This window comes from Haemorhous mexicanus, chromosome 5 (genome assembly GCF_027477595.1).
Source record: "Haemorhous mexicanus isolate bHaeMex1 chromosome 5, bHaeMex1.pri, whole genome shotgun sequence".
In the NCBI taxonomy this organism is placed as follows: domain Eukaryota; kingdom Metazoa; phylum Chordata; class Aves; order Passeriformes; family Fringillidae; genus Haemorhous; species Haemorhous mexicanus.
The window spans coordinates 5,715,149-5,741,791 of NC_082345.1; the positions used below are offsets into that span (position 1 = coordinate 5,715,149).

Below are 26,643 nucleotides of genomic sequence, written 5' to 3' on the forward strand. Positions count from 1 at the left end.
GTTCTGGTTCATCACTTCAGAAAGTGCTGTCAATGTTGTCATTTGTGTGTGCAAACTAAAAGACAAATGAAATCTGACTGGAGCCACCTTTCACTCTAAAAAGTGGTCACCTTCTCCCTCACCCCCATGTGACCAATGCCCACCCTGCCTCCCAGCAGAGACCAGCAGCTTCCAGCAGCTCCCCCCAGTTCATGTGCTGGGCTCTCTCTCCATGGTCTGGAACATCCCTTTGGCCAGTTCAGGTCAGCTGCTCCCTGCCAGCCTCCTGTGCCTCTCCTCACTGGCACAGCATCAGAGAAGTCCTTGACTAAGGGAAAGCACTGCTCAGCAGCAACTAAAACATCAGGGTGTTATCAATGTTACTCTCACCCTTAATCCAAACCACAGAATTGTACCAGCTAGAAGGAAGAAAATTAGCTGTCCCAGTCAAAACCAGGACAACTAGCAACAGCAGTAAAACTCTCCTGGGCCCCAGAAAGGGCACAAGTCCTCTGCTTTAGAGTTTCTTCTCAGACAGAGTCATTACTCAGTTACCCAGGAGCCTAACTGACCATGCACACACCTATGTAGTATTAAGCTCTGGAGTTAATGAACTCCCATGTCTCAAAGTTCAGCTGTCTGTGATGCCAAATCACCACCAAGATGTCACCAGTGCCCTAAACCTACCACCACAGGAATTTTCAGAGCATGATACAGTCTGAATTTGTTCTAATATTCTTGCTTCCTTCAGCTGTTGACAGACACTCCCCCACTGTCTTCATGATCAGTGCCTTGGCAAAACTCTGTGCCTTGGTAGGGACACAGGCAAGAAAGCTCAGAAAAACCAAATGTCTTGATTAACACTGAGTCATGGCATGTTATATGACACAGCACTTTTACATTATTTTCTTCTTAAAACTCAAGTTACAAAACATATGTTGCTGCCTTTACAATACCACTGTCATCCCCCACATTAAACTGAAGTCACAAAGTCTAGACATGACTCTGAGTTTTTGCTCTTGTTTTTCTTGATCTCATCAGATGAATTATTAATAGTGCTTAACATGACATTCAAATCATTTTATGTTCCTTGGGGCAGTGTGCCAGATTCAGTAACTCGAGAGCTTTCAGCATAATGGCCAAGACACGTTCAAAGCTATAACATAAAAATGTTATTTTTTCTAATGGCAGTTCTGTAACATCTCTTTCAGCTGGCCAGATTGCTTTTTTTCAGCAGCAACTCCTCTGTGCCCGTTCTGTCAACTGACCTTTTATCAACCAGCCTTTTGTAAGGGGGAAGCAGCAGTAAGTGCAGGCTGCCATGCCATTTCTCCTAAAAGCCTGTTGCACATTTTTCAGAATTTCATCAACTTATATTCTTTGAGTTGTGAGAAATAAACTGGAAACAGCATCATTAAATTTTCCCTGACTTCCCCTAACTTCTGCACATCCCAAGTTATTTTAAAATAACAGCTTTGTCCTTAGAATTCACACTTTCCCTGACAAGCTTGTAAACACAGCCACACCAGTTTCCAAAAGGAAACCTCTAAGCAGGGTGTGCAAAGCTGCCTTTGCTGTCACTGGACCAAAAAAAGTCTTTCATTAGCACAGTGCAAAACCCCTTCAGGCCCATTGGTCAAAATGTCAAGTACTTGGAGGTTCCTGGAGTTTAGTGTTTTTCTTTTGTAGGTCACTTTCTTATAGAAGATACAGTCCATTTAATACAGCACTTGAAAACAGCTTTACACTACTGGTCACGGGTGACTGCTTGCTGGCACTCATTAAAAACAAGCACTAACATTCAAAACTCATTTAGCAAATACTCCCAGGACAAAGTCACATTTTGCAGCAGCCTTGCAAGAACACTCTGATTAGAACTAGCTCCCTTCTTAAATATCTTCAGATGAAAAGGGTCTGTTGAATCTCTGAGCTGGTTTTATACTGATTTTCTGTCAAAGCCCAATATCTGACAAGGGCCCAGGGTCTCAATGTCACCATGTGCTCAGCAGTAGTTTGGGGAAGGGCCTGTAGAAATTGTTTCTACTGCAGAAGAGTCTCATGTGCCATTTTCTACTCCTCTGCCATTGTTAATCCTGACAACACAAAAAGAAAACAAGCATGCTGGGCTTATGGAAAAAGAAATGCTCTGTTATAAAAATAAACAAAGAGAGATTGAAAGTGTACTGCTGAACTTAACATAACAGCAGAGTCTATCAATCTGCAACAGTTGGAGGAAGATGCAAGTTAACCCACCAGTACAACACTATTTTTTTCTCTTATATCACTGCAAAATGTTGACACCCCCCCCCCCCCCACTGCTGCCCAAATCAGGCAGATAGGATCTGGAGAACAAAGGCAAAACCCATGGAATCTAACCCCTGTGCAGGGAAACTGTTGTGCCAGTGAATTATAAACAGAACTACTCCCTCCCTCTCCTAGTTTCAACACACAGCACAGCAAGCAATGGTTACAAAACCTGCTGACAGGCAGCAAACTCTGAGCAGCAACACTTGCCCTCCCAGAGCACAGAAACACTCCCCAGTAAGAGGACACAGCTGAATCCAGCTGCAACTCAGCAACCACCACACAAGACTAATTCCTTGGTGCTTCAGAGAGAGTTTTGTGGGAGACAGAGCAGACATGGAGAATGGCCATTTCCTACATGTTACCATCCTTCTGGGCACTGCCCATGCATGGCTGACTGGATCCCCAGTTTGCCTTTTCTGCAGACTTTCAAGCTCTGGCAGTCTGTTCATAACCCAGGCACATCAATGCCAGTGAGGGAGGCACCAGTGGGGCCTGGAAACCATCTCTATAAACATTTCCCATTGCCTTCATGCTGTCCAAGTGGGAATACTGGGAGATATTCTGCTCTGTGTATCCAAAAATGCTTTTCTGTAGAACAAAAAAAAATACTATATTCAAGCATTTACTTTGTGACTAGCAGTATGAGTAAAATTCACATTACTTCCAGTTCTTAGAACAGCAAGTGAAGGAGAAATGCAGATGTTAAGATCTTTTGATCTGAAGCAAAATGTCAACTCATATGCTTTCAAAGAATTTAGATTTCTTCCCAAGAGTTGCAAAAATGAAGGAATGGAAGAGGTGATAAAGAAATCTACAGAATAACAACATTTGAACACAATCAGCCTTAAAACAAAAGGAAATGTGCTTTGGTGGGAAGTCAAACTTGATTTTACCAGGCCTCTTCCATTCACACTTTACCAAAAAAACCTGCAATGCAATGGAGGAAGAATTCCAGAAGCAAATGCCAAGATTTCAATCATAACCCCAAAGAACTGATAGAAAAATGCCAGACTGAAAAGAAAGCTAAATTGTTTGAAACTTGCAAGTAGATCTACAAAGGATGAAATTTCACAAATTCAGAATTTACAAATATTTACCCCCAGAAAAACTATTCTTAAGGCCAAAATGTCTCTCTTTGACCTTCAAGACTTCACCTTTTTCACTCAGCTGGCATGCACCAGGAATCAAATAGACAATTCCATTTATTTACATGCACCCTTCTGCAATACCAAAAACTCTGTCTGTAGTCTGCTCTTGTAGATAATACGTAAAAACTTGTGTAACAGAAAATGCTTTAAGTTTTATGAGTCAAGTTAAAAGCCTTGAGTCATTTGCTCACCCTAAATTACTCTAAAAATTCTCTTTGGTACCTGAAGTTCTGTTACATCCTTCTGCCTTCCTCCTTCAAGTCACTTTGGTATTTATGCTCTAGAAAGATTCCTGTAAGTACATGGAGATATCATGAAATTTGTCAGAGGTCAACCAGGTTCTCCCTTCAAAGCCCATACTCCCTGAAAAGCAATCTAGAGGAGTATTTACCCAAATTCCTTCTGCTTGAGGGCTACACAAACCTCCCCCCAGAACCTTACTGTAGGTTATCAAACACTTCAAAGCAACAGCTCTCCACCTTATGGGCACATTTTGGTGCCTCACAGGACAACTGCACAACATCTCAGCTTCAGGGAAGATGAAAGGAATCATCCAAGCACGGGGAAAACCCATGACTGGAACAAAGGCAAAGAAAATGGTTCTGTTGTTTACCTCCTGTCACTGACAGGTTAAAGTACAAAAGGCAAGAGTCAAGCACAGGGTTTCAGGGCTGCATAAAGAGCCCATTCATCACATGGTAAGAAGTCACATGCATTTGATTGTGTCAGCTTAACAAAGTCACAGTAGGAGAGATTTCTTTAGGAACTATCACTGCAGGAATTACAAAGGCAGTTAAGACACAGAAACTCTGGGAGAGGAGAAAGGATGCTGTCCCGAAGGCAAGGCAATCCAGGATGCTACAGGAGGGAAGCACCTGCTGAAAAATGCCTTATCAGCACATAGTGGAAACCAGAAAAAGGAAAAGAAGTTTAAACTGCTGAAGGAATGAGAAGAATTATGTAGCTTTTGCTTTTCTCATAATCATAATCTGCTTATCATGCAGACAAATGGTTTCTATTGGTCCAAGTGACAGAAAGCTCACCACTCACCGGCCACTACACTAATTTCACATTGAAAGAGAGCAAGATGTGCACCTAGTTCTTGAAACTGGTACTGGGAAGAGGGATATGGACATATTTGCACTCCAGGAGAGAACAGAGAGTTATGGAATAAAATACAGACTGAGAAAAAAGGATACTGATGTCCTATGATTTGTATCTTCTCATAGGAATTGTTATAAAATTGGCAGATTAACAGCACTGGCAGAAGGATGCAGTTGTGTTATTATTTTGAATAAGCATGTTCTATGCTTATGGCTAGTAATTCTTTGCTACATGTATCTACTGAATGCCACAATTTACAGAAAGCAGGATCTTTCATTTTCAGTTCACAGCTACCAACCTCCCAGGTAGGTGCCAGGGTCAAAAGCCTCAGGAAAAAAAAAAACTTTTAGGAGTAAATCTTATTTCTTAATATCATCTTCATTTTCTTAGCAAAAAAATTCCTTATTACTTATGAGGACCAGTATTTTGGTCCATCAAAATTATAAGTACATAGTATACAAAGCAAGCTGTGAGGAAGATTGAAATTAATTCTGAACAACAACATAATGACACGCTTCCATGCCTTCCTTCTTAGAAAAGACTATTAAAATAATTCATCAAAAATTCATCAACTACTACCTCTTAAGAGCTCAGACTGCTTACTGCTACAAGTGGAGCAGGGGATATACAAGTAGGGAAAGGAATCTTGTATAGAAGGGTTTGGAGAAGAATTTCTATAAGAGTTGCAATGATATAAGCACAGTAATAGGAGGCACTGGGAAAATAAACAATGCCATATTATCACAGGATAAAAATATACATCTTTTTACACTAACACCTCAAGTCCTAGGCCCAATACATTTTAGAACACATATTTACTATGATAAAAGCTTTTCCTAAGTAGAAGCATTTACAAGAATAATAAATGACAACAGTGAGACACAGCCCCCACTGCCTTCCCTCATCCAACAGGGAATTGCTGCCATCGGCTCCATGGTGGCTGCATTCAGAGTGGGCACTACCTGAGACCTTTATAAGGCTATGTTTAGCTTGGTTGCCACCTGGCCAAGAACAATATCCTTATATTACTGTTATCTAAACATGAATCTCTTCCAGCCCAGAGGAAAATGAGGCTCTGGAACTTGGAAGTCACGCTAATGAACCAACACATGTCGCTCTGCTGAGACAGATGCACAGAGCCAGAATGCACAGCAGAGCAGAAGAGGGAATCCAGGCTGACATTTGAGCAACAGCTGTGCTGAGGCTTACACAAGGCAGAGGAAGATGTATAGCATAATGTTTTTTCCAGATTATCTGGAACACTGCAGAATATCACATAAGAAAGGCCATTTGGCAAGCCAATATTGGCACTTTTGACAGCAAAGTGTTTTGGGATGGTCCATTAGAAGCATCAATTATTCAGCCCTTGAAGACAAAAACAATTCTAAGACATCATACTAACAAACTCAAGAAATCACTGAGGACAGGAATAAAAGGATGAAAAAAAAAAATTTTAAAAAGCACAAGGCCATATACAGCAGAGAAAGTGATGCAGATTAAGATGTAACAGCAAGACCCAATCGGAAAAACAAATTTCTGTGACAGCACTTCAGGAGACCAGGAAAGAGAAATCAAACATGAGGAAGCCAAACATTTGTAGTGAACCAAAACGAAAAAAACACAAACATTTGTTGTGGATGAAAGCAAAAAAACCAAAAAGACAACATGTGCTATGAATGCCTGAAAGAGAGAATGAAAGTATTTCAACTGTTTCATTGCCAAAATGTCAGAATTAAACACTGATTCAGCCAGATAATTTCTGATTAGCTAAGCCAATGTACAGAAAGAACTAAAGCACATAATCAGTTATGGACTTTTACCTTGGGTATTCCATCCACACGCTACAGGTAACTCTAATTATTCAGCCAGGACAGTCAGAGGCAAGAATGAAAGCAGCCTTCAAAGCAGATGATCCCAACACACCAACAGATAAACATGTAAATTCAAAATATCTGCTAGCACAACTCAACTTTTCTTTTTCTAACCAGTTTTGGCCAAGATTTTGCACTTTAAACACATGCTTCACAACCTTCCACAAAATGGAAAAAGACTGGGTGTTTCCCTTATCAGGATACTGAGAATGTTCTAGAGAAGTTATTGCAGTACAACTGTGAGTGCATTGGCTTGGCTTACTAGACATGAATACCAATCCTGACTTCTCATTACAAGAATGCTTGGAACTAAATTCTGTAAGGGCTCCAACTCATCAAGCTGAGAAGGCAAATACCAGTTCTCACGTCAGCTGATCCATGACACTGGGCCATGCAAACACCCAGAACTTGTGGCAAATGCAATTACAGCCACAGCCCAACATACATTAAGTAGCACCAGCATGTTTTTGCTGCTGGCTAAAACCACACAGTTACTGTGACTAAGCTGATACAGTAAACTCATTAATCCATGATAAATTGCATAGTGAGCCTAAGATGAATGCCTCTTCCACTTAACTATGCTGATATCCATCTGAATACATCCTGGGAGAAGCATTAATTACAGTTCTGGAAATCTCTAACCAGAAGGTACTTTTGTCCAGTGCTTGGACATTGTCTTTGTAGAACACCTAATAAAGCTGTGGATGCCTTTCTGCATGTAATGGATGCTAAAATTTATAGAGGTTCATGCACCAAAAACTTACAGACCTTGGCTCAGAAAATCTGTGAACCAGCAACTGCTAAAGACTGGGAGAGTGTCCTAGGCAAGTAACACAAAGGGCTTCCCCATCCTTTGCTATTCCTCATGAGTCTGTTACTGGCTACTGTCTGAGATAGGATATCATGCACTGTTCAGACTAATTACAGCAAGAATGCTTGCAAACAGATTTTTCTGTCCTAATCATCAAAAAGATCCCAATTAGCCATGGTTCTGATTACATGCAGCCAGAGCCAGTACTTCTCCTTTCACTTACAATTAATTGAAAATTACAGAACAAAAAGCTTTTGGTATGAACAGCATCTCACCAGAACACAAACCAATACAAGTCCCATTTCTTTGAGGACAAAATAAAAACATAAAAGCTGGTAAAACTAGTTATGCCCAGTCTTGTCACCAAAGTGCCCACACATTTATTCAACTGAATACTTCTGGAATCTTCCTGGTATTGTTACAGTTATTTAGCAGGCACTAAAAGGCTGCAGGCTCATGGTCCACATTTCCGAAAGTTAGATTAAAATACTGAAGCGCTTAGGTCAAAACTCATTTTTCCTTGAAAACCTAACCAATCACATGACTTACATTTTCCTGGTCAGAAGACAGTGATGGCTCCACTAGAAGAAGGCTCTCTTGAGAGCTGTCCTCTTCAAAGGCTGCCTGTGCTGTTGCAGGGTCAGACATGTGTCCTTTCCGGAGCCGCAGACCGGGCTCTGCAGAACCAGCATTATCGAGTTCCGTTGGTTCGTTCATGAGATGCTGGAGGCCTTCGCAAATATTCTCCTTCCTCTTGGGTCAGTTTGGCTGATTACGTCTTGGCTCTGGAAGAAAAATCCTTTGTGTAACTCAACTGAAGTTAAAAAGAGGAATGGAAAAGCTGGCTGGAAGAAGAGCTTGCTTACAAGCTACCAAACAGCTATGACAACTGCTTTTATATGTGCCCAAAATCCCACGGGATCAATTACACACATTTCTACACTGCTGGGTAATGAATTCTCATCTTGAGACCACTAAACAGTTTCATATCCTTGTGTTTAACACAAGTTAAACACAACTTTGAAAGGTGACAGAAAGTGAGCTTCAAAAAGCAGTAAATCTACAAAACCACAGTCAACTTTTAGGAATTATTTCTACAAAATTGCAAGCAGCAAGCTGTTAATATTATTTAGAAATACACTATTTATCACAAGTACTCCATAATTATTGCATTTTTGCAGGTATGAAGCTCATCCAGACTAGGCTTCACCAAAACTAGGACATTAAGTACTAGTATAGCAATCAAGCAAAGCTCAAGCAGAGCTCAAGCAGCAACTAATTTTAGACAGACTGCAAGGAGGGCAGTAGTACACAGTGTGATTATGCTTCTCTTGCTTAAATTAACATGGCCACAATCACTGCAAAGAATGGGTTTGTATCTTTACATGTGCAAGGAATTAGAGCAGACAAATTTAAACACTGTTCATTCCATCAGAGCAATCAAAAACAGGTAAATCCCCCATATAACAATAACCCATGGTTCCTACTCAGAAAAGTGACTGTCTTCTACACTTACTACAAAAAGGATTCAGGGTAAACCTAACTCAAAATGCTAAAGATTTGATCAAATTCACAGAAAATTGATGACAAATTAACATTAATCTGAGCCCTCATCAAGAGTATTTTTGGTTACCCATCAGTTTTGTACACCCCTGTGTGGTGTCACTTCAGCAGCCAGTTCAGAGAGACCTGTTTGACAGTGGCAGCCTTGGGAGGCACAGCCTGCAGAGAACTTTGCAGTCTGAGTGCCAGAAAGCATCAGAATGTATTATGAGAGTGAAGCCACAGCTGAGGCTTCAGAATCATTCTGAATGACAATCTATTCTTTTTGCACTAATCACCTGGTGGCATTACTGTAGCACCTAAGTGCTCTGATGTGACTAACACACAACATTAAGACAACCCATCAAACAAGTTTTAACTTGCCAGTATGCATAATTAAATTGGAATTTTACTGCCCAATAAAAGATGCTGAAATTTGTTATAATTTAGGAGGGAAAATTAAAAATACAAGATGGGGAATTGATATTGGCAGTTTTGTAATAAAATGTCACCTCCAAAAAGCCAATAAATAATGTATTCTGTCCTTACAGGAACTCATCTCATTTACATATGATCACTGCAAGATAATTCTCAGCTCTGACAAATGGGCTATAGTTAATTTTGCTGCAGCAGTTTGTAATATTATATCCCCTCAGCTGCCTGGCAATCCTCAGAGGAGAGAGCTGCTAATGAGCAGGTAACAGCCTCTGCAGAACTAAATGATACCTCAAGTTGTCCAGGTTCAGTATGGCACAGTGCTTTAATCACCCAGGATGCTAAGGTGACAATCTGACAGCAGAGCAGATGGCATCCCCACCTTCCTGCTACCTTCACTGCAGGGTCAGCAACCTCCATCTGAGATCCAACAGCTAAAATGGCCACAGCTGTTTACTTGGTAAACACAAGAGCCACATGAGAATGAAGAGGAGGTTTAGCAACATTACACAGGAAGCTCAGTGAAGACGTTGAGCAATTAGATTTTAAGAGCAGGAACAAATATTCAGGAAGCCACAGAACTGAAATCTTAACTGTTTTTCTCATATTTCAAGCAGCCAATTCACAATTCTATTTTTATGCAAGAAACATGAAGACATAATCACACTGCCATTTGGCAAAACTGATGTAAGAAAGAAAAGAGTAAGCAACAACAGCTACACTTTGAAATGAAGCTAATGGGCATCTTAATTTAAAAAGCAACCTATAAGAGACAATTTCAGTACAGTACTGTGCTGGTTTTGGCTGGGGTAACCATTACATGTGATGGAGCCTGGCTTTCCTAAAGGGATGGCTGAACACCTGCCTGCCCATGGGAAGTGGTGAATAAATCCTTGGTTTGCTTTGCTTGTATCCACAACTTTTGCTTTACTTATTGAACTGTCTTTATCTGAACCCACAGATTCTCTCTTTTATGATTCTCTCCCCCACCCCACTGGGGCAGAGTGAGCAAACAGCTGTGTGGGCCTTAGCTGCCTGCTGGGGTTAGACCACAATAAGTACACTGAACCAATCTGAAGCTGTAGCTAAAACCAGAAAAATGCAGGTGAGCAGAGCAGGTGTTTATAAACAGTTACACACAGGCACACCCCCCTGCCTGCTATTCCACACATTTCAAGCAGGTAGTCAGTAGAAACAGCAATAGTTAGTTCCACAGATTGGGCAATTTCATGAGATATTTAACCAGCAAGTTTTACTGGTTCTCCTTTCAGCCAGATTTAAGCAATAGCATTGCCACTGTGTGCTGCACTACCACCAATATTGCCTAATACCTGTCCTTACATCACCTCTGTGACATTGTGAGAGCAATGCTCTGGGACACAGTACAACCACACAACAGGCTGAACCACATTTGGCCAAGATTCTTGCAAAAGGCTCTCCTCATAAAAGAAGATAGAGGAATGCCAATTTACATCAGGCCTTGAGGATTTACTTCACCAGCACTCACTGCCAAGTATTCACTAAGGTTAAAAATAAAACATGCATTTCACCTCCAGCAAGTCAGATTTGCATTAAGCAGCAGAGCTGATCTTCAGAGCTCTGCAGAAATAGAAGTTGTTGTTTCTTGAAATGACAGTGGGATTGTTCAGTGAACTAAGATGTTTCCATGTCATTCATGCAGGATCCTCACAGTGCTAAACATGCTTGCCCTAAATGAGCATGCAAAGATAAGCAAGATAAATGCTAATCCAAAAGCACCATTACTGGGTTTCACTTCTTTTTAAAAATGTACTACTGACTAAATGCAACTGGAAGGTGCCAACACAGAAGTACAAATAGCCTGTAATAGTTGTTCACAAATGAAAGAAAGCAGTGAAGATTATGAACAGGAAAGGCATAGGCAGTCTGAGTTCTATCATAAAGTTTCTATGACTCACAGTTCATGAAGGATGACCTTTTCCTAAGAAATTAGGAAATTTAAGTATAGTAGAATCTAACCAGAAGATGATGGTTGAACCATTGTGAGGGTACTTACTGCCCCATTCTGCCTAAGACTGCACAGTTCACAAAAACAAAAACTAGAAAATGGAAAGCTATAGAACACTTGAGGTCTTGGAAAATATTGTTTTGTGTCTCATTGAGATTATCAGTCTCATAAATTAAATCCTTCAACATTTTTTGTAGCATACAAATTAAAGGTTTCATTAAAATTAGCTTCCATTTAAAGAGGAAGTTGCCATGATGACTTAAAGTCTACTTAATGACTGCATCCATAATATCAGCATGTAGATGAATCAGTGAGTTCCTGCTGTGCTTAAAATAAGCTGAGAAAAGCATCTACTGAGTTTGGTCTGCTGGGTTTTTTAATATAGAAAACTTCTAAATGCTCCATCAGCTTTTAGAAAGGACTTAGCAGTTTAATGCAAGCAGGGTTCTAAACAGCCTAGAAGCACAAAATGAGGCTTTAGTCAATTCAGTGTGCTGCTGCCTTGCCACACAGCCCTAGGAGCAGCCACAGCTGCTCCCTCCACCCTGGTCCAGCAGCAGCCAACCCCACAGGAGGACAGCCAGTGCCAGTCTGAAGCTCAGCCCTACCATCTTTCCAAACTAGAAGGCAGCATTATTTCAGCATTCACTGCAGCTGTGCAATGTCACAGGAGTCAACACCCACAGCTACAGCATATTTAGGACACTGCTTCCCTCCTAAAGATAAGGAAAGACCAGTTACACAGACTTAAGCACCACAGGATAATGCCATCACTCTCTGTAAGAGCCCTTCCAACCTCCCAGAACTCACCTGGCACAAGGTGATTTACTGCCTCAGCTAAATGATGACACATGGTAGTAAAACAAAAAAAAAACACATTAACAGTAGGGTTTGTAATTAAATTTTAAAACTCTGTCACTCCCTTTTGAGGATAAAACACAGTCTTGGATGGTCAGACTACCTCCCACTACCCCTAAGCAAAGCAATCTCTCCAGTACTCCACTCTTGTCAGTATGTTCTTCCCTGTAAGCAGCATGAGAATTATCCTCAGAAGGTATTTAATTCTGTCTGTAGCTGGTCTTTGGAAGAATGAAAATTGCTTCTCCCTACAATCCCCTCTCAAGTGCCTTACTGGCAGAAACTTTCCTGTTCAGGTAGGCAATGGCATCCCCTGTATGCTCTTTCCTTGCTGATCCTCTCCCAAAGCACCCTTTAAAGCAGCATAAACAATGTATACACAGAGGATGATTCCTTCCCCCTAACAGACCTTAAGTTATCAAAAGAACAAAAGACCGTCATGAAAATTTCAGGCTACACATTTCTCAGAACATTCATTAATGCTTAATATTTAATGAAGGGCTTGAGTGCCTGAAAAATCTTGTAAGAGAAGCTGTATCAACCTACAAACCCAGTCTTGCCTGTGTCCATGTGCCATGACAGCTACAACCATGCAAGTGGAATGGCAAAGCTGACTGAACCAAGACTTCACCAAATCCCAAGAGGTTTAGGCAAAGCCTTAGTAACAGAATAGGCACAATTCCCTTCCCAGAGCTGTCAGCACAAGTACAAATGGCAGAGCACTTCCACTACACCCCATGGACAGACTGATTGGGTAAGAACACAGCCTATAGAGAGGGTGATGGGGAATTTTGTGCCTATGGAACAGTTGATTCTGGCTACCTTGAGTGAAATAAGGTATACTAATTGAAATGCAGTTCTCTCGGCACATTGTATTTATTCTACTCTCTCCTGGTAGGGAGGCTTTGTCTCAAGTAGTCCCTCACTAATAGTATTGTAACACCAACTTGAAATAAGGGACTTTCATCTTCTTTTTTTTTTTAATTTTTATTTTTTATTTAACAGTCTTTCAACGATTGAGCTTTTTCAATTCAGGAGTTAAACATCCACAGTTAACATTCTCTAAAGCTACAGTCAAAAACAAAGCAAGTAAGGGTTTGTATGAAACGGGAGGGGAAGGAAATTCTCCCAGAAGACTTTGTTTTCTCAATGTACCCTAAAGGAAAAGTACAAATCAGCCTGTAAAAATTCTTTGGAGGTCATCTTTAACAAAGAGGAACAATGAGGAAGTAATCCAACACCTCTTTTCTTGATGTAATTTCCCTAGATAAAGAGGCATCTACAAAACAAAGATTAGACTCCCGCAGAGGGTCAGTGGCCAAAAAGCTGTCTTTTTAACTTGTAAACTGTCACTGGAACTTCAGCCCAAGCTATTTCACAGCAGGCTGCAGAGGCAAACAATCAAGCACATTCTGATGCATTTGGATTCAAAGAAAGGGAACAAGCCAGCAGCCTGCCTGCATTATCGAAATGCTTCCATTTCAGAGGATCCCATTACATTGTTACAACATTTGTCCAATTTGTACTGCAAATCAGACCCCATTTTTTTAACTGAGAAAAGAGTTCTGTCAGAGGTTGGCCCACCCCCAGAGCACAATGTCCAGCCCTTACAGACTGGATGACTGCTGTAAATCAGTTCTACTCTTCAATAAACCAAAACCAAGTGAATTGTCACAAAAGCAGTACAGAACTGAGAACGAAGTTCAAGTTCTTTCCACATTACATTCCACAAATACCCACAGCCCAGCTCTGGAAAAGTTGCTTTTGGTTCATTTTTCATTAAGTGGCTTGGTTTCTCCAAGTGAGAAAATCCCATCTTTTGCTCTTTCATGATTTTATTTCTATGGCATGCTACTCACACCAACTTGCTTCATGACTGCCAACAACAAAAAGATGCAGTTCTCCTATGTTAGTAACACTTGGGATCACAGGCTGTCTACAAGTGAAAGACTGAAATCAAACATCACTTTCCTCTTAAGTGAAAATTCAGAATACATACTTTTAACTACTGCCTCAAGGACATCCAATTCACAAAACTCTTGGGAGAAGATGAAGAAACCAAAGTATTTGGAGAAGGCACTAAAATGCAGATCTACACCATGAAACTGAGGTTACTTCCTTTAACCCCTCTACAGAGAGAATCTTTGCATGGGAATGTAAAGGGCACCAAGACAGCAGCAGTCACAGGCAAGCACACCCCTACCCTTCCTCCTAGGAAGCCTGAGTTTCAATCTCTAAAAACTGAATCAAGATCTTTTACTGCTCCAGAAAATGCTCCAAGGCCTGGAACAATTGTACAAAAACAAACACTGCAGCCATGCCTTTAAAACCAAAGGGGAATATGCACATTTCAGGCTGAGGACTTCCAACAGCAAATCATTAGGACAGCTGCCTTCAGTGCTTCTTAGTGGGTATCTCTTTATTTAGATGTGCAGATTGAAGGCCTGGCTGGTGCCCAGAGGGGGCAGTTCCACTTTCCCCTCTTTGGGCAATAAACAGCTCCACTTCTCCCAGCTGCCCACCCCAGAGGCACTCTGATGTTTGTCACATGCCCTTCCAGGTGACTCTGGAAAAACAGAGGGGAATGAGATCATCATTTGCCATGAAAGACACAAATGCTGTCACACACATGAACTGCACTGGCTCAAAGCACTGCTGGGGAAACAGCCTGGACAAGGTGCCAAAGGACAGCACCCCACCCCAAAGGTTTAACTGTATATTTTATAGGCAGTATTGTCCTAACCTATGGAAAACTGGCAGTTATCTCTTGGCCCTAACCTTTAATTGTTATAAATGTACACACCATGGCCTTTATTACAACCTCTTGGCCAGGGGCAGACCACACCTGCCACAGCAAGCCATCACCTTACCAAGATCACTCATTTTAACAGAGGCTGGGCTGTAAAAAGCTGACATTCTCTCCAGTTTTTGGAAGCACCTGCTCTCTAGTTTTATTGATAATCTTGATAAACTTTATTCATGAGGTTGTGAGCTTGCTCATCAGTGTTTTGTGGTCGACCAGGTCAGGTTTGCAAAATGTTTCCATTCCAATATTAGTAAAAAAATAAGAATGAAGCAAAGTTACTGCTTCACTTGCCCTCAGCAATGGCATTTCTTCAGCTGAAAACAGCACATATCCCTCTCCTCAAAAGCCATAATGTTGTTTGCCACAAGTCAGACAACTAAAAAGTTGCTACTTTTGTATAGCAAAAATGCTACAGGAGCACTGTAGAAATAACATCCACATCCACAGAATTGTATCAGTCTAGGATCAAAAAATTGGTGCATCATCTTTCACATTCCTTCTTAACAACCAAAATCCAAGGAAAAGAAGCAGATCCACCATTATTAGACTGCATCTAATTTATGCCAATTAGAAGCAGATTTAGTCAAGTGGCTGAAGTTCCACAGGTAAAGCTGCTTATTAATTACTTACTTCCTTAATGCAATAGCCAGAGAATAATTTCAGTTTTAAAAGACAAATATTGTTGAGAATTAGGAAAAGCTGATGTGAACATTTAGTCTCCTCTACATTTAGTGCCACTCCTTCAGATAAAAATTTATTTCGTGGTAAACATAGTTCATCTTGAATTCTGAAACAAGACCAAGGACACTGATATCGTAAGACACCAGTGATGCAATTTAAAAGCAGAAATGTTCAATTAATCTTTTACTTTCTACTGTCCTATGACTAAGGAGAGATTTCAAACCACCCAAGTCTTCTTTTGAGAATACTGCTAAAATGAAGTAGGGCTGTACCTTGAACTCAAAACACATCAGCATGTCCAGGACCAAAAGACTCACACAAAATGTCATCTTGTTTGACCAAAATACTTTCTGCTAGTACCATTGTGTTCCCCACAGAGGTTTTTGCTGCAGTGTGTGGTCTAACCAGCACACCCATCCCAGTGTAAATTCTAAGACTGAAACAGTTTAATATCATGAACGTGTTTCATGTTAACTTATAAGTAATCAGGAATCATTTTGTGAATATACATGTTAGATGTTTTCCATGACTTAACAACACTTATTGGTGCATTCAAACAACTATTTTGGGAGGGGGGGGTGTATGTGTGTGATCTCCTTCAACTCAAAAAAAAAAAAAAACAACCACCAAACACCTCAAAACCAGAAAAAACCCCAAACACAATGGAATAATTAAAAAAAAAAAAAAAGCTGTAAATGAGCTGGTCAAGGAGGAGCACCTACCTTCTAATACTTTCAGTGCAAAAAAAATATTGTGTCCCTACTTTGAAGCATGTAATTGCCATCCACCCTTTGTGACAGAGCTACACTGCTTGCTAAGCACAATGAGGACTGGCTGTAATATTGGATTAGTGACAATCAGCACCAACACAGGAAAAAAAAGATTTTTTTTTCTGTTAAACTATTTACAGAAGATAATTTACAACATAAAACTTCAACAACAGCAGATTAAGCAAAAAAATCCTCAAGGGAAACAGACACAAAGTTTACACTTATGAAAATCTCTTATTACAAAACAGGAATAAAGGCCTAATTTCACATAAACAGAAAAAGTTGAAGGTCGACACCCAGGTTGCCTTAACCATGTACAGAACACAGCATTTACTCTAACTATGAAATTCATAAAAGAAAACACAGCATGATGTGAAGCACTTCAGTAGGCAATGCTGGATGTATATCATAGTTAAGCACTACTGGCTACCCTCACACCTACACAGCTCCCCACAAGGCAGGGTTAGACAGGATTGCTCCAGGATCATTCAGTCCTGCTCGAGTGCCTGGAGTCATAAGAGGGTCAGCAACACCCTTCCTAGACTTGCAAGTGACATGCAGGGATGTGGGGACATAGAATGAGGGGAAAACCATAACCATGGAGCTCTGTGAATGCAGCAATGCCAGCAGGAGCCCAGGTGCTCCCCACTGAGCCACAAGGCCAGGACTGAGGTCTAGCAGGCTTCCTCTGTAAGAACTTCAGCTTTTGTGCAGTTCAGCTGGGACAGCAGCTTTCCCAACTGCCCAGATGCCATTGACTTGCTCACCTTGGTGTGATATAACCTCTAGTTATATTCCACAGAAAGAGGAATTTACAGTGGTGCTGAGAAACACTGGCCTAGCATGCCAGCAGTGGAGAAGGCAGTGCACAGGAGCACAGGCATGGGAAATGAGACAGGACACAGCCTTGCCACCAGGAGACCCCACAGCTAAAGAACCCATTAATGCACAGTTAAAAAATGCAGACCTGTAGCTGGGCAAACCTGGCTTTAGGTTTAGGGGTAACAAAGAAATTGTACCTGACATACATAAAGGGCACCATATATAATAAATTCAGAGATAACTTTAAGCTTTAGATCAATGAAGAAAGAAGAGGAATAAAAGCATATTAGCAAAGATATCAGGGAAACTCATGTGGATCCTAGAGAAAGGAAAAAGAAAGAGGCAACATCCAGCTCATACTCCCCCCAACAAATGACTCCTAGGGCTGATAACCTCCTTTACATCTCCAGCAGTCCAAAGCTGCTGACCCAAAGACCCAGAGCAGCAATGGAAGGGTGAAAATAAATCACAGAGAAGAGACAGAAACCAGAAAGTCCTTGTGTTACAATTTGGCAACATTTTCACATCAGTAACTGCAACATTCTTCTTAGAATCATTAGCCAGACGTTCAGAAAGAAAAACTGAGTCACACTGTTAAGATTTCCATAGTACCAGCAATAAATTCTGGGCCATACCTGCACAAATGTCACTTTTATAAACAGACACATGCATGAGGGGTACTTCCTCTTTGACCATCAACAAGAACATAACAACAAAGGTGAAGGAATGCAAGACTCCATTCGTTGTTGTCTTCTAAGTGTTACAGGAAAATTAAAATAGAATAACAAGGTCTGAAACAGCCCCAGGAAAAGCAACCAAATGGGCCACCTGAACTGGCAACATTACCTGCCCAGAGAGGGAACTCTGTGCTGGGGTGACCTGTCAGGGTTGTTTTGTACCCAAGAGCCTTTCACACACATATACACATTCCTACAACAGCACCTAAACACAAACCAGTGAGCCTGGCATTCACTCTCTGTGCTTTCTGTTTGCAGAAAGAATCTCTAGATATCACAGGAGACACTCCATTGCTTTATGAAACTTTTGGAACAGGAAGGAAACGTGGCCAAGTCGATAAGCCTTCACAAACTTAAGAGTAGGAAGGGTAGAAATTTCAGTTGATTTCCTGGACAAGGGCCCAGACAAGGAACACCAGCAGAAAGCAAGAACTGGGTCAGCAAACTACTGAATAGTTATTTGTCCTAGTTTTCAAATACTTCCTGAAGGTACTCTTGCCCTAGCCCAACTGCCTCTGTAAGGGGTGTTAATACATGTAGAACTACACAGATAAACTCTTCTGGAAAGAGGAAAAAAACACCTTAGTCTGACAACACCTACTGTCAATGGAGTTAGGAAACAAAGAACCTCTTTCTAGGATGAGTTTGTTCTCTCTCTGTAAGAAAAATAAGCTATCTAATGTAATTTTGATGTGTAGACAAGCTACTGTATCAATGGGTGTGACTGAGATGCAACACAGCTCTCTAGATTCACAGACAGAAGTGTGCACAGACAGAAGACACAGGCCAAGCTCCTCAGCAGAGACTGAGTGCTACATACAGAAGCCAGCCACGAATTTGTATGCCAGAGATGTAGTCAGGGTTCTCTGGCTGAGAACTCCATACAGGGGGTCAGAACTGAACAGAGCAAAACCACTGCCTTACCCACTGGTATCCCCAGGTACACCATTATGGAAAGCATGAAAGGCTCTTCCAGTATTGACAGCACAGTAGTGGCACACATGATTTTGGAAAAAAAGGAGACACTGACAGGCTGTAAGTCCTAAGAAAGTCAATAAGCAGTGCTGTGAATTTAATACAAGAGAAAAAGCAGAAGGAAAACCTCGGAGGACCTTCAACCTGCCCAGATAACCAGGCAAGCCCTGACCTATGCAGATAAGAAAGCAGCTGTAGCTAAGTAAACAAGTAAGAAGTGAAATAAGCCTTGAACTTCTGAAATTCAAAATCCAATACCTATTTTTAATATATGCTAGTTAATGTGTAATAATTTGTAAGTTCTACATCACATTTTACATATTTACTAAATTATTTGAGAGAAGGTTTGATTTGTGATAGGAGAGAAAGCTTTATGTGAAACCAGAGGTGAACACTCAAAATAGCAGTTAAGATTTCAACAAAGCACAAGGTTTCCTAATCTTTGTGTCTACAACAGCACCACCCCAAACAACAGTAAGAAAAAATGAAGATCCCAACCACTGCCCATCAACCAAGGTAAGGTCACACAGAGTTAGCAGATCAGGCTGGGTGATCTCAAAAACAAGAAATTCATTTTTGACACAGCAATAGGCAAACCTTGGAACCTTCTGCTACAAATGAGGATTCACAGGAAAAATGGACAAATATGCAGTGCAAATCCATCAAGCACATGAAGCCTCCTTTAGCTCTAAAAACCTCTCTGAATACCAGTGCATGTCTGTTTTAAGTTGCTTGTACGTTCATGCTTAGAAGCTATTTTCTTCCTTAGGGGATGGACATCCTCACTAAAAACTCTCAAAAACAGAGTCCTCTCTGAGGAAGGACAGCAAAGGGCCTAATGCATTCAAACAAAATAAAACAGGAAGGAAGTCAAATTATTATGAGACAGAAAATAAAAAACTCTGTAGAAGAAAGGATGAGGGCTGAAACAGAAAATTTCCTAGGGACAGCAGGCAAAGCACCCTAAGAATATCAATAGCTCCCCAAAGGCATCCAAGAAGCCAGCAGGCACTACCCGGAGGGCCTCTGGCCAGCAACTTACATAAGAGGACAAGGGGAAAGAAAAACCCTGTGGCTGTCAGGTTTCTGCCTTCTCCCCTGAATGGTCAGCTTGGCTGGGTGGCCCTGCAGCTTGGCCAGGTTTCAGACTCAAAGGGTACAACTAGAAAGGTCAGGGACAGAGCACAGTCCAAGGCTCAGTTAGAGGTGCTGCAACCTGGCACATTTGGCAGCCTCATGTCAGGACTCCATGCTGCAGCTAGGGACACATCAGTGACCCTGCCATGAACACGGCCAGGCACAGCTCTCACACTGGCCACACCTCAGCCCCAGGGACACACACAGCCTGCTGAGCACAACCAGCCCAAAGCTGCTCGGTGTCTCTGCTTCAGGGAGGTCTTGTCACTTTGAGCCTGGGTGACACACAGGGACAAGAAAACTGAGCGAGTGAAGCACAAGAACATAAAGATGCTTCTGCAGCAGGGCTTCAAGGCAGGTGGGAATCACACAGCCTGCCTGGATTACACACAAGGGGGTGCTCAGAGAGTCTCAGGGGGCAGAAGCCTAAGCAGCAACTCCACAATGAAGGCAGAATCCTGAGCCAGAGGTAGTTTTACAAGTTTATATTATAGGTCCCCTGGAATTTCAAGTTTCAATGAAATTAACTTGCTCTTTTCCAGAGACTTGAAGAAATCAAAACACTCCGTATGCCCTCATTTTTGTTCTTACATACAGATTAGATAAAATCTGTTAACTATGATTTTTAACTTCTTTCAGAGATAGTGTTTAAACTGTCACACAGCAATTTGATGTCACTGATTTTCACTGACGAAAGTCAGAACAGTAGGTGCAAATGGAAAAGAAAAAACTAACCAAAAAAACACCACCCTAAACAAAAAAAAAAAAAAAAACCACCAAAGTGACATAACTGAAAAACAAATGAAATAAACCCTTCAAAAATTCATTGCTACAGTTTTCCTCCTGAAAGGGAAAAGAATGACATCTTCTAGTCCTGTCTCTGACTGGTTTATATTCTCCTGGAGCTCACTTCAACAATCAACTCCAGTCTGGAAGCCCCATTTGTCACACACTGTCACCCTGTTACAGAAACATTCTAATTTCTCGTAAGCCTCGTTTCTGAGAAATAAACAGAGAACAACAAAACAGATCTTGTACCTTCCACATGGAGTAACACACAGCAGTTATCTTAACCACTGCAATAATTTTCCCCAACACACCTGCTCTCTCTTGATAAACAACTGTGCTACCTGTGAGGAAGGTAGCCTCAAATTCCTCCCTGGTTCTTGATGTTGGTATTCAAGCTTGGGAAGGTTACAGTCCAAGATTCCTACAACAAAGATGTGTAAACAACATGAAGGCTGTTTATCCAAAAAAACAAAACCCTACGTAATAAATTTACATAGAGAGGGAAAAAAATCCCAAGAGTATGTGTCCTACACAGCAGCTTGTAAACATTTACATCACACAGGATGACAAAATGCATGCATTCATCTAAATTAACATCCTTCCATTTTTGTAGGCTCACTCACTCAGATAACTTTGACTTAAACTCCACAGAGTTACAGCTAAATTGCATAAAGATGCATCAGCATAAAACCAAGGAAAGCAGGAAGTTTTCAACCATCTCCACTATATCATTCTCTACAAAATGTTCAACTTAACTCCAAATACCATATCTTATTCCAACTCTATGCCAAACAAATCTCTGCCTCGGCACTTGCTAAAGCTGATTTATTACTGTCAAATACATTAATCTGCATGTTAATCTGCCTCAGGTCACTTGAAGTTAGTGAAAAGGGACCTTTGTCAAGCCATATAAAATGTTGCTTTTGGTCCACATGGGAGTTTGAAATCAGAGCTTGGGAGAGATCCTCTACGACATAAATATTATAGCACGAAAACAGCAAGGAACGCAGAAGACTTCCTGTAATCCATTTCCATTTTCTCTGCTTCACTTCATGGCATGTTGTTAAAGCCTAAAAATTTCCCTAAATGAAGGCTGAGTTTATCTTAGGATCCTGTGTCACTGGAGTTGTAAAGCACCAGCATGACAGCTTCAATCTGACATTCATTGCACTCCAGTGGAGGAGGGAAGGCTTGTAATTTATACAACCTACTTCATCCATACTGCAAATAGTACACCAGCCAGAAAATCTGGCTCCAACATTACACACACTACATTATGTACAGTGAGTGCTGGTATATTTCTATACAAAGCCTTACATCCAGCAGTTTAAAACCTCCCCAGTTGCCTGGCTTCCTTATTCAACATTTCCAAGAGAAAGCAGAACTGGTTTTCACTAGCAGACCACTTGCTTCCTAATATAATCAATTCTCTAGACAACTTACCAGACGATCCAAGATTTCAGTACAAACAAATCAAAAGTTCAAAGATGAATAAAGACTGTTGGGCAACCCCTGAAGAGAAGCAGTTTTAACACACACATCCTGCATGCTTGCTTAGCAGCTGGATCACCATAAGCAGCACAATATATTGGTACTGATCCATTACCTGTCACATCCCCTGAAGAAGCAGTCTCGGATGCAAGCAGCAGCAATGAGTATACTCCCCACCTTTCCTTTTTATGTTTGCCTAGTAATTAATTTTAAGTGCCAGCAATTCTCAATTGCTCCGTCATTAGCATGACTAAATGTCATTCTACGATAGGAATTATGCAACTATGCTTTGGTCAACCCCAAATACCACCACTGTTACCTGTGACTCTGAATGTTGTAACAAATAACATGCTCATGAACTGTTCATTTATTACAAAGACATTACTTCCATTACTGTCCAATTCATGAGTCCCTTCAGCTTGAAATGAGAAAGTGTTACCTCAAAACAGGATCTTCAAGAAGGAAGCTGAGCTTTAAGGAAGTTTTAATGTCCACATGTGATAGTCTCTCAAAATGTAATGTGATTTCCAGTGGTAGTACAAGAACTACTGGACACATCACACTTACTGCTAAAAGAACAGGAATGTGGAATTGTGCCTTTTCAAGGATGGCCTTAGCCTACAGAAAACACTCATGTGAGTCCTGCAGGCAGATAAGCCCTCAGGCACTTGTATAATAATGAACTATTGAAGCAGAGCCAAGACATGAGTTTTCAGAGGAAAACAGTCATGGGTTCTGTGATCATGCTTTGTTTCTCACAATTACTTTACTGTGATGGGTAACAAGGGGCTGTTTGATCCAGTCAACCAGTCCAGAAAAAGTCAGCTGGAAAGGGTTTACAAGGAGGAATGAAAAACTAATGTGCTTTGAGAGCATCTTGTACCACCTTTCCAACAGCATTTTAAGACTCTGCTGCCCCCAACCCAACACGTGCCCTGGTTATTCACAGTCCTGCAGAGCTGTACTGCTACATCAACCCTGACCTTATCTGAGTACTTGAGATTGTGGAGTATTATCTCTGACAGTCTTGTACATCACCTCCCTTTGCCCACACTGACCTGTACCCTGAAGTCCTTCCAAATCAGTTGATACCACTGGCATTTTCAACAGCATCACGTGCTGCTTGGGTGTTTGGGACACCAACAGTTAGGCCAGGGCTCTGAAACTTGGTCAGCTTCTCCTGCTGCCCATCAGGGAGAAGCTTAACTTAAAATTGGGTTTGCCTTCAAGACAGAATACACCTTAAAACTCTAGAGCATAGGTTCAAGGCTAAATTAGAAGACTTTTACAGACAAAGTAAATAAAACAAATAGACACTGCCTCAGATACTTTAGTAACAAGTCACTTCCTACTGAATCAAAGATTTTTTTTGTAACCCAGAAAGTTTTAACATTTTATTACTGACCTTCTTTCTTTACAGTCCTGGTTGATATAAGAGCACCAGAAGAAACACCTATGAAAAATCCTAACAGAGAGAAATGAGGCTTTAGCAAATCACACTCTCTGTTTCTGGGGGATGATCTAAAAAGAGAACAAATAATTGGTATGTATTTCTATTTAAATAATATTATATTTATATTTAAATTTCCTCTTCTATACCAAAAATGTATTTGAAAATTGCCCCTTGAGAAAATCCTTACAAATCAAGTCTAAGATACCTAGCAACTTACTTCCCCCCATTAGTGAAGCTCATAAAAAGGAAAGGATTTTTATAAGACATCTCTTATTGAACTATTTCTGTAATGCTGCAGATTTCACATGGTTGCCACTTATTAAAATGTCACAGAGCAGGAAGTCAAGAAGCAGTTGCACTTAACCATGGACATTAAGATAACCATGACACCAGCCATTTTCAGCATCCTCCTTCTAGCTTGGAGCATATAAAGGTCAGAAAACCACTAAGTAAAGCTTTTGTTGACTTTGTTATGCTTTTCTCAACTCTCAGAACACTCACCTCTGAAAATAATCCATTTTGTTCCCCACTGAAGGTACAGCAGGCAGAAAGCCAATAGTTGGCAATTTGTCACATAGCTACTTTAATAAAAATTATGAATAGGCTCTTACTTTTATTTCTACAATCATGTTCCATTAAAGCAAAAAACTATTTGCCTAAAAGATTAATACTGAGAACAGTGCAACATTGCTGTGACTAGCCTTGCAATGCCACATGCCATTCTAGAGAATACAGAGACACACAAATAATTCTTAAACTAACACAATTTGCAAAGCACATTGCTCTTCACAAGCAAATTGGCTGTATCATCTCATAACTTCTGGAAGTACCAGATTCCACCACCACTAACTTACTTCCACAGCTTTAGTGCTTGTCTAATACATACCCACAAATTCCACCAGCCATGGAGACCAACACTTACATTAAAGCATTAGGGAAGAAAACAGAAAAAGTGAATCCTTCAGTTTACACCTGGGAATGGCAACTGCTCAGTCTCAGGAGCAGCCCACCAGGAAATGCAGTGCAGTGTTCTTCATGACAAAACCACACCTAAGCTGTCAGCTGAGAGATGCTGAAATGCATGTGACTCTTCATCCCAAGTCCTACTAGCCAGCCACCTCCTTGTTCCTTGTTGCAAATGCTGAAATCCCTTTCCCTGCAGCTAAAAGCCTGCCAGGACTCTCAGGACTGACACGTGGCCAGTCTCAGCTATACTCATCTTTGCACTGCATGGCTCTTTCAAACAGCTCCCACTGCTGTCCAGGAGATATGGAAACAGTAGTACAGGCAAGAGTTAAAGATTAACTTATGGAATTTTACCAGCAACTAAAAGAATTTTACCCTTCAGATTTAATCAAAGTAGCCAGAGTTGGTATTTGCTCTCAAAAGACAGCTTTTACTGCTTCCCTTCAACTATCTCATTTCCATCACAAGTTCTGCATTTTACAAAAAACAGAAACAATGTACAGACATGGGACCTTGAAGTCCTTATCATGGCTACACCTCCCAAAATCTAGTATCACCTACCAAATAGTCTGAACAAGAAATCAAAGGAGCACAAGTAAGGGCCTTCAATGAAGTCTGTGGAATTACATGAAGAAAATATTTCCTATAGCAGGAAGGCCCATGGCTACTTCCCCCAAGGAACAGCCTGTTACTTAAATATCCATAAACATCCAATTTACTAACACACACTTATGACAACATTTTGAGAAAAATCAAACTTGACAAGGAAAAAAAATCCATCAGTAAGGAGCTAAAATAGGAACCTTGCCAGAGTGCTGTCATTAAAACAGAGAAAAGCCCACTGAAGGCTCCTACCAGCAAAATGACCCTTATCTAGAAGTTGTGGAACTGCTGAACACATCCAGTGATCTCCTAAAAAATTCCACAGCACATAAATTGTCATCCTCTAGACCTAAACAGAGCAGCACAACTGACCTTGGCTTCAAACCAAGAATGGCAGTCTCTGCAATCCTCTAGAACCAACACGTTGGGGAAAAGGAGCATTTAATTTGGTTAAGGAGGAAAACTAGATGAACAGATATGAGAAATTGCTTTGGTGTACTTGTGATAAAGCAGCCTAGTGACACCTTGAACATTTAGCATTTTGAGAAAAAAATACTAGCAGAAAGAACACAATAAAGCAGGGGGGGAAAAAGGAAGTAGCCTTAACCATAGCAGGTTTGTAATGCACTTAGATGTGTTGGCAGAACACTGAAATATCCACTTTGAGTATTCAGATATGACTTTCAGCCCATTCTGCAAGTAAATTGTCTACTCTCTTGCCTACTGCTGTCTAAAGGTACCTCAGAGCCAATGATTACAGCTCTGCCTGTTCCAACACTTTCCTCCTGTAAATAGTGCCTGACTATTTTCTGTTCTCACAAGGGCTTAATTAGTCCTGTTCACAGAGAGCTACAGCAGCTGGCACATCCCTGCAGACTACACTGCATTTTCACAGCTATTGAAATCCATCTGAACCACACAGCAAATTTTTCTGCACTAACAATTATGTGTCCTGTGAAATTTACATCCACCTATATTTTTGAAGAACCCTTTCTGCAGCCAATTTAACTACAGGACAGCCCTGAGATGTCCCAAAATCACTGACCCACATGCAGTTCACAGAAGTCCAAAGAACCCTGCCTGGTCAGAAAAAGAGAGCCTCTCCTCTACCAACAGAGCAGCAGAGACCTGCAACTCCAGAATACATGAGTAATCATGTTAAATCAGAAAGCAAAATACTATTTAAACATATAATATTTGCTTTTCATATTTCTGAGCACCTTAATTTTGCCAACTCACTTTAAGTTCTTTGTTGTTTCTCAAATCAAGTAGCAACAGCATAAGCTGTGTGGCACCTCCTTTCCTGAGAGAGGCTGCCTGCTTATCACCTCACCAGCTGCCACGTGCAAATGTGGTGAGCAGCCCTCTGGA

The 26,643-nt window shown here is 40.9% G+C and overlaps 1 protein-coding gene and 1 long non-coding RNA gene across 3 annotated transcripts in view; both read right to left on the reverse strand.

Annotated features, from left to right (window-relative positions):
* ADIPOR2 (adiponectin receptor 2) overlaps window positions 1–26,643 on the reverse strand; it is a 44,667-nt gene that overhangs the window by 14,415 nt on the left and 3,609 nt on the right. For both annotated transcript variants that reach the window (XM_059848113.1, XM_059848114.1), the window contains exon 2: window positions 7,770–8,005. In XM_059848113.1, the coding sequence (XP_059704096.1) occupies window positions 7,770–7,937 (168 nt within the window). In that variant the 5' untranslated portion in view covers window positions 7,938–8,005. The remainder of the gene's footprint in view (window positions 1–7,769; window positions 8,006–26,643) is intronic.
* On the reverse strand, window positions 3,644–7,395 carry LOC132328066 (uncharacterized). Its single transcript, XR_009486673.1, has 2 exons — window positions 4,485–7,395; window positions 3,644–3,726 (listed from the first exon to the last, which is right to left on the reverse strand). It is a non-coding gene; the product is annotated as an uncharacterized LOC132328066 (long non-coding RNA).